Source organism: Crocuta crocuta, unplaced genomic scaffold (genome assembly GCF_008692635.1).
Source record: "Crocuta crocuta isolate KB4526 unplaced genomic scaffold, BGI_CrCroc_1.0 scaffold234, whole genome shotgun sequence".
NCBI classification, from domain to species: Eukaryota; Metazoa; Chordata; class Mammalia; order Carnivora; family Hyaenidae; genus Crocuta; species Crocuta crocuta.
In genome coordinates, this window is record NW_027529647.1 from 2925039 (window position 1) to 2933185 (window position 8147).

Sequence of the window (8147 nt, forward strand, 5' to 3'; positions counted from 1 at the left end):
GCTCAGGTCTTCTCCCAGCCGTGCTGCTGCGACCTGAGGGCCTGGGCGCGCTCCTGAGCAGATCGGGGCTCCACCGAGAGGCCAACGGAGAGGACGTCAGGGTGGGAGTGGCCCAAGGTTCCCCTGAAGCGCCCCAGGCCACGACCCTGCCCCCTACCGTGCCTGCCCGACCTCCGCGGAGCGCCATTCAGAGCCGCTGCTGCACCATCACCCGCAGGGCACTGGCGCGCAAGGACCCCCCTGAGGGTGTGTGCAACTGGGCAGAGGGCAAGTCAACGGCTCCAGACCTGGGGCAGAACTGACGCCAGCTGCCATCAGGGCCGGGGAGGAGCATGTGAGGGCGGGACACCGGGCAGGCAGGGGCTGGGAAGTCTCCGCCCCCACGGCCTGAGTAAAGCTCTTCTGCGGGATCCACACCTCGTGTCTGTACTCAGGGGCAGGGCCAGGGCGGGGCACAGGGGCAGGGCTGGCCGTCGCTGGGAGCTGGGACACCACCACACCCCCACAGACACACGGCGTCAGGGTAGAAAAGTAACCTTTCAGCATGTTTCAGAGAGCTCAGGGGGCCACAGAAGGGGCGACGGGCAGGGGCGGCAGCTTCATGTTGTGCCACAGAAAGTCCAGGAAGGTGGCTGCCTGCAGGGTCCGGCTGAGCCGCTGGAAATGCCGCTCTGGAGGGGGGCAGAGGGACGTCAGGGGGTCTGGCTGGCCGCTGTCTGCCCCGCCAGGCACCCCACCTCGCCGCGTACCGGTGTAGGGCAGCAGGGCCTCGAGCGAGGCCTGCAGACCCTCGTAGGCCAGGAGCTCCCCCGGCGCCTCGTGCCGCAGCAGCACGCCCAGCACGGCCTGGGCTTCGTGGCAGTGCCTCGAGTTGGTGTTCCACGTGACACAGAAGCGCAGCAAGGCCTCTGCGGGTGACAAGGACAGTCAGACCCGCCTGCTGGCTGGCTGCCTCTCCCATACTGGCCAGTGCCCAGCCTGCCCGCCCGCCCTGACCTTTCTGGTCCCGCCGCAGCCTCAGCACCGTGGCTCCCAGCTTCTCGCAGGCCTCAGGGTCCCTCCGGATGGCTGTGGGGGGCAGGGGAAGAGGGTGACTGAGTCCCAGGGAAGGGGCGCAAGACAGACCCAAGACCCGACCGTCCGTGTGGCCCAAGGCAGCACAGACCCTGGATGACAGTCAGCACAGTGTGGGGCCGGTCCAGGGAGATGGCCAAGCCCAGAGCCCGCAGGTACCGCTTCTCATGGAGCAGGTTGTCCAGCTCTTGCTGCCTGGGGGGGAGACGGGGGGTGGGGGGCAGGAGAGCAGGGGCACTGAGGGACCTGGTGGGGACTGAAGGCAGAGCCATCTGGGCTCTGACTCAGGATCAGCATCCTGGCCTGGAGCACCCCGTGTGTTGCTGCTCCCAGCCTCAGTTTCCCCATGCCATAAGCATAACTTATGCATACACGCATATGTTATGTATAACATACACGCCTGTGTACCCTACTCCAGGCATGATACGTGGGACGTGGCTGACCGGAGGGGGGCACTGACGGGGAGCCAGGCGAGGACCCCCAGACTTACCTGACCACCTCCTCCTCCCGCTTGGCCTGCTCTTCTGCCTGCTCCTCCTCGGTCACATCCTAAGGTCACAGCGAGGTCAGACCAGCACCGGCACGCACCCCGCTCGCTCCCCCCCGCAAACCCACATACCTTCCAGAGGATGACACAGGAGTCACTGGCACCCGTGAGGGCACGGTCGTCCAGCCGGCTGCAGTGCAGCCCCCAGACCTTGTCTTCGTGGGCATCCAGAGTCTTCACACACTCGTTGTTCTTGATGGTCCAAAGCTTCACGAGGCCATCAGAGCCGCTGGGGCAGGGATTGGGAGGGGGCTCAGGACGGNGTACCGTCAGCCGACGCCGTGGCCAGCACCTGGTCCATGGGTGAGAACTGGACGCACCAGAGGCCACGCCGGTGGCCTGAGAAGACGCCCAGCAGCTGGCACTGCGGCAGAGCCCAGAGCTTGGCTGTGCGGTCCTGCGAGCCCGTGGCCAGCAGCTTGTCGTTGGGGGCGATGGCCACACTGTTGATGTCCTGGGGGCAGGAGCAGGTGGCGACTCAGACCCCCATCCTGGCAAGGGCCCTGCCATAGCCGTGCCCCAATGTGCCACGTGCTGTCACCTTCTCATGGCAGCGCTGTGTGGCCTGAGCCTGGAGAAGGACAGGACCGCAGTCCGAGGATGCGCCCTTGGACAGCAGGGCTTCAGGGACAGGCCACAGCTTCACGGTGCAGTCCTGGCTGCCCGTCACCAGGAAGGTCTCCTTCAGCCTGAGGCCAGATTTGGGGTAAAGGGAGACACCTGCTGAGTCCTGGCCAGCCCTGTCTCCCAGGGCATCACGGCCTGAGTCTGCAGGACCATGGTTCCAACCAGAGGGACTGTTCCAGAATGCAGACAGCCTCTGAGATCACTTCTCCACACTCTCCACCACCTACCCTTGGCCCACCACAGCTGCTGATTGGGTCACAACAACCCCAACCCTTCCGAGGAGAAAACGTCTTCTGTGCGTGAACCTGGCTCACGGCTGTTCTTTCTGTCCTGAAGACTATCTCCACTTCTTACTTTTTAAAGTGTATTTATTTGAAGAAAGAGAAAGAGAGAAAGAAAATAAGAGAGCACGAGCAGGGGTGGGACAGAAAGAAAGGGAGAGATTCCCAAAAGGCCCCACACCGTGGGGCTCAATCCCGTGAACTGTGAGATAGTGACCTGAACTGAAATCAAGGGCCGGACGTTTAACCGACTGAGGCGCCCAGGCACCCCAAGGCTGTCCCCTTTTATTTACCCAGCCCCGAGAGCACTTCTGAGGAGCCTCCACTTCCAGCAGCACCTGGGGCGGGGGGGGGGGGGGNACCCCTAGTCTCGAGCCTCCAAGATCAAGGCCAAAACCTCCCCCGCAACGTCTCCCCGAGTGGGAACCCCATTAGCAGGGTTCTGCAACACCATGGACCCCGGCCCTGACCCGCTACCTAGAGCAGCAGATGGTGCCCACGCTGTGTGTGTGCCCGGAGCCCTGGGCCACACAGGCCACCTTGCCAGCCTTGTTCATTCTCCAGATACAGATGCTCTGATCCTGGGAACGAAAGGGGTGAGGGCAGAGGCTGGGCCGGGATCCCTGCCTGGGACCCACACCTCCGCCCTCCCCAGGTGCATCACCTTGGCACAGCTGGCAAAGAGCCGCCCCTTCCGGAACACGTCCAGGGCCAGGACGATGTCTGGGAAAAAGCAGAGAGGAGACGGTCAAGGAGGGCGGTCGAGCCCAGGACACAGCGCGGGGAATCAGCTCGGCCGGCTCACCGCTGTGGCCGTGGAGGATCTGGCAGGCCATGGTCTGTAGCTCAAACACTTTCAGGCTGGGGCTGTTGGAGGCCACGACGACATGGGAGTCCTCGGGCCCAAGAAACCGGACGTCCAACACCTCCTCGCTGTAGCCGGCGAACTGGGGGTGGCAGGAGGGACACGAGGCAGAGCCGCGTGAGTGCAGGGCTGGCACCCCAGGCCTCGGGCGCGGCAGGGGCGGCGCTCACCTGCTTACGCAGCCGCAGGGAGCGAGCCTCGTAGAGCAGCAGGTTGTGGTCGGCAGTGACACTGAGCAGCATGCCGGCGGAAGGGGCCAGGGTGCAGCGCATCAGCTCCTGCCCGGGGCCCGGCGGCTGCGGCTGGGTGTACACACACCGCCCGGAGGCGGCCTCCCACACACGCAGCCTGCCTGTGTGGGGACGGGGCGCCGCTGGGACTCGAGTCCATGGCCCTCCCCCAGCCCCCGCTGCCCACCCCGGCCTGCACCCACACACCTTGGTCCCCAGCTGTCAGGAAGTGCAGGCCCTTGGACTTCACGCCCAGCTCCGGGGCCAGCTCCTCTGGCAACAGCACGGCGGCCTCCACGCTCTGAGGATGGGCAGGTCAGGGGGGCAGACCCACCCCCTCCCCGCCCCCTTTACCGGCCCCGGTCTCCTGGAACCCCCACCTCGAACACCGGCACGGTCTTCGTGGCTTGGTGGCTCCGCAGGTCCCAGATGATGCAGATTTTGTCCCGGCCTGAGCTGAGGTGGGGTGGGGTGGGGGGGGGGTGACAGTCACCTCGGTTCTCGAGTGTCAGCTGTAGCCCTCCCCTTCCCGCGTAGCCAGGGGGCTGTCCGCTGACCTCAGCATGGTGTGGCCGTCCGCACTAAAGGTCAGTGAGGTGACGGCACTGTAGTGCGCAGTCATTGTGGCCAGGCACGACTGGTCCTGCAGCGACCACATGCGGATGGTGGCGTCCGCAGCGGAGGACAGGAGCAGCAGACGCGCGGGGTCCGGGTGGAAGGCCACCAAGCTGCGGGCACGTGGGGTGGGGCAGGTGAGCTGTGCCGCCCCGGGCCTGACGCCCCGCCCGCCCTCCGCGGACTCCGACTCACTGGACAACCCCTGACGACCCCCGAAAGTGGTGTGTCCCGTAGTGCCGCTTGACGTCCCAGACGCGCACCGCCCCGTCGCAGCCACCTGGGGGAACGCGTTTGAAGTGAAGGGGCTGCGGTGCCCAAAGGCCCCTGACCGTGTGCCCTCCAGCTGGCCCGGCCACCCAGCCAGTGCCCTACCTGTGGCCAGCAGCGTGGAGGTGGGGTCAAAGGCCATGGCGGCCACAGGGGCTGTGTGTATTGCCTTCCACAGGCGGCTGACGCTACCCTCTCGCCAGGCCCACTGAGCCAGAAGGAGCGCCCGGCTGGCTGTCACCAGCACCTGGGGGAGGATGCGGTTCAGCTGCGAGTGTGGAGGCATGGCCACGCGTCCTCAAAGTTTGATTTAGAGGTCCCAGAGCCCGCCTCCTGACCCCGCTCCACCCACCTCATCATCAGGGCTGAGATCGAAGGCAGTGATATCTTCCTGGTCCTCCTTGAGGCAAGGGTTGGCACACATAATACCGTGAGAACAGGCTGCCCGCCATACCAGCCCCCTGCCCTGGCTCTCCCCACCCTCACCTGCTCCAGGCTCCGCAGCACAGCCCCCGAGGCCACATCCAGGATGTTGACTCTGGTACCACAGGCGCAGAAGAGATGCTGCCCAGTCTGGTCCAGCTGGTGACAGAAGGGTCTCAGCCAAGGGAAGTCTCTAGCCCCTGCCTGCCCCACCACTCTGCCCCGCCCCGGGCTGGTACCTGCACCTTCCCGCCCTTGTAGAAAGGCTCGATCTTGCGCTCGACGGCATAGCTGGGGGGGGGGGGGAGAGAGTGAGTCACCCACCCCTTGGTCCCCAGTGCCTAGCTCTGTGCCAGGTGCTCTCCCCAACAGGCCCCTGCCCTGGAAGAGTTCCCAGGCAGAGGCAGGGGTGCAGGGGGTCGGAGGCGGCTCTTCTTCTGTCATCTTCTCTCAGCAGCACTTTGCGCTGGGGGGGTGTTGGTACCCTCATGTCACAGAGGACTAGACGCCCGGAGCTGGGTGGTGATTCACACCATGTCCTCATGCAAGAGGACAGCCCAGGCTTCCCAGAGAGTCCCCAGAGCCCAGGAGGCCGGGCCTTGGGGGCCCCCTGCTGGCCGTGGAAGGCCAGCCCAGGGTACCAGCCCAGAGCAACAGCCGGCTCCATTCTCGGGCGCAGCCGGCCCCTTCCTCCCCACCGGCCAAGCAGCCTTCATCTGCAGCCTCATGCTGCCCTCCCCCCCCCCACCCGCTCTGCGGCCTCCCCGCTGGTCCAGGCCCCGATCTTCTGCCTCAAACCGTGGCACCAAAACGACCTTTCAGAACGCAACTGTTGATGTCACCACCTCTGCTANGTTCCCTGCATGTGGCTGGGGTCTCTCTGCCCGGATTTCAGTGGTGCCTGGCTAACTCCACTGGGGGGAAGCCTCACAACCAAGATGAAATGGGTCCCCCAACCCCTGAACCCGGGTGGCTATCCCAGACAGACGTTCTGGGCACCGGGTGTTGCTTGTCACTACCAGCGACAGAAACGATTTACTTAACGTGTTTATTCGATCACACGGAGCTCCCATGGTGGGGATGGGACTCTGTCCGGTTCACCAGCCTGTTCACCAGGGGACCATGGGGGAATGAATAAGCACAGGCCGGAGGAGGGGCCTCCAGGGCCACAGCGGATCGTTCGGCTGATGTCCTGTTAAGAGGGACGGCTGGGGAGAGCCCCCCGGCCGCCTGTCCCAGAGCGGTTCTGCCGCCACCTGAGGATCGAGGCGTCCCGCCGCCGTCCAGGACCAGCCTCGACGTGTGCTCAGCCCGCCCCTTCCTCGTTTAGAATTTTCCATCCGCAACTCCTAAACCAGCTCCTGACTTAACCGACGCGAGCTCCCTGACTCTGTAACAACGCAGCCGCCACCCTCAGGCTGCGGGCCAGTCCGCACACCACCCTCAGGCTCTCCCCGGGCCCCAACGGGCGCCCGGTCCAGGGCGGGCGCAGTCGCTCTTCCTGGCAGGAACCTCGCTCCCTCCCTGCGCGGCACCCGCAGCCGCGCTGCCCCGGCTCACTTGGCCTTGAAGCGGCCCACCCCCGCCACGGGCTCTGCCATGTCGCCGCCGCCGCCGCCGCCGCCGCGTGAGGGAACCGGCTCGCCGCTCTTCACTGCCGGCGCGCTGCAGATGGCGTCACGGCTCACGACTGTGACGTCACCAGCGCTGTGCGCTCGGCGCCATCTTTACTGTGGGCACTGGCTGCCGCGAAAGGAAGCGGAAGCTGGCGGAGGCGTTTCTGGCCTGGCGGGGCGGTGTCGAGCGGCGTGGTGGCGGCGGCGGCCGTTGGGGAGGGTTTGCCTTTTAGTGGAAATTTCATTTTTTATATATTTATTTTTAATGTTTTATTTATTTCTGAGAGAGACACACACTCACACAGCATGAGCAGGGGAGGATCAGAGAGAGAGGGAGACACAGAATCTGAAGCAGCTCCAGGCTCTGAGCTGGCAGCGCTGGCAGCACAGAGCCCGACGCGGGGCTCGAACCCACAAACCGTGAGATCATGCCCTGAGATGAGGTCGGACGCTTAACCGACTGAGCCACTCAGGCGCCCCTTAGTGGAAATTTTAAAGGGAGTCGTAGGAGATGTTCACTGAAGGAATCCCAAGACTCCTGCCCCGCCGGCATTCTGGGATGTGGGGACAAGCCGGCCGGGTGCGGGCAGCCAGGTCCAGCCTCGGGGCTCATGGTCTGGTGTGAGATGGAACGCAGGTTAACGAATAGATCGTGTAACTCTGGAGTCTCTTAAATATTTATTGATCATATTCTACGTGCAAAGTTCTGGTCTAGGCATTTGGGAGACACCAGAGGAGAACAAAACAAAACCCTGTTTTCAAGTAGCTCAGGTGCTAGAGGGGAGAGGGGTGGGCGGAGGAAGGGCAAGGAATTAGTGCCCTGGGCGGAGCGGGGTGCAGTGGGTGCGCACGCGGCGGTGGGAGAGGATTCATCGAGGTGACTGAGGCAGAGCTGAGGTTGGTAAGCATGGACCCCCGTGGCTGTCGGGGAGACCGTGCTTGTGGCTCCAGGGAACGAGAAGGGAGGGAATGGAAAGGCTGGAGATTGGAGACAAATTGGGGGGGGGGGGAATCCTCGTGAGTCATTGTGAGGCATTGACTTTTACTGTGAGTTCAGCGTTTTGAGCCGTTTGTGTGACTGGCCGAGAAGCTAGTAAGCAGATACCCTTCCCTGGGAGAGGATCAGGGAAAACCTCTGTGAGGTCACATGCGAGGGAAAAGAGACCAGGCAAATGGAGAGCACGGAGAAGAGCCTTCGGGCAGAAGGCTTCACACCCTACGGGGTGAAGGCAGTAGTGCCCGGAAAGGGGGGCAGGGGGGCACATGGGATCAAGCTGCGAGGCCGGCAAGCACAGAGGTGGCGGGGGCACAGGCCTGGGCTGCGGTTTATTTACGCCTCTAATTACAAGGTATCTAGGCCCTGGGCCCTCCCCACCTCGGCCCCAGTGCCACCTTCTGGGGTGGCCTCGGGCTCCTCTGGAGGGGCGGCCACGATCAGCGCGTCGTCCTCCCGCAGGAAGTCCCCGAGCTGGGCCAGCTGCCTGCGGAGGAAGCTGGTGGCGCGGTGCACCTTGCGCACGCGCCGCAGCAGGCCCCGCACCAGGCCCCGGCCGCGCTCGCGCCGCTGGCTCCAGGCCTCGCGCAGCTCCCGGTAGCAGT

At 64.5% G+C, this 8147-nt stretch overlaps 3 protein-coding genes across 6 annotated transcripts in view; 1 reads left to right on the forward strand and 2 right to left on the reverse strand.

Annotated features, from left to right (window-relative positions):
• NOXO1 (NADPH oxidase organizer 1) overlaps window positions 1-322 on the forward strand; it is a 2938-nt gene extending 2616 nt beyond the window's left edge. For all 4 annotated transcript variants that reach the window (XM_077762461.1, XM_077762462.1, XM_077762463.1 and 1 more), the window contains exon 8: window positions 1-322. This exon is cut by the window's left edge and continues 11 nt beyond it. In XM_077762461.1, the coding sequence (XP_077618587.1) occupies window positions 1-302 (302 nt within the window). In that variant the 3' untranslated portion in view covers window positions 303-322.
• A 202-nt stretch (window positions 323-524) lies between these two features.
• On the reverse strand, window positions 525-6579 carry TBL3 (transducin beta like 3). Its single transcript, XM_077762646.1, is given in 21 exon segments — window positions 525-671; window positions 750-908; window positions 997-1068; window positions 1166-1269; window positions 1565-1623; window positions 1694-1856; window positions 1858-2075; window positions 2163-2310; window positions 3007-3110; window positions 3194-3252; window positions 3335-3476; window positions 3565-3746; window positions 3832-3925; window positions 4005-4080; window positions 4182-4352; window positions 4435-4519; window positions 4615-4756; window positions 4862-4909; window positions 4996-5091; window positions 5172-5223; window positions 6493-6579. Coding segments are annotated over 21 exon segments (2328 nt in total). The 5' UTR covers window positions 6534-6579; the 3' UTR covers window positions 525-558.
• A 1276-nt stretch (window positions 6580-7855) lies between these two features.
• The window catches only part of RNF151 (ring finger protein 151), a 2208-nt gene continuing 1916 nt past the window's right edge, over window positions 7856-8147 (reverse strand). The window contains 1 exon segment of the mRNA XM_077762647.1: window positions 7856-8147. This exon segment is cut by the window's right edge and continues 6 nt beyond it. Within this exon segment, the coding sequence (XP_077618773.1) occupies window positions 7891-8147 (257 nt within the window). The 3' untranslated portion in view covers window positions 7856-7890.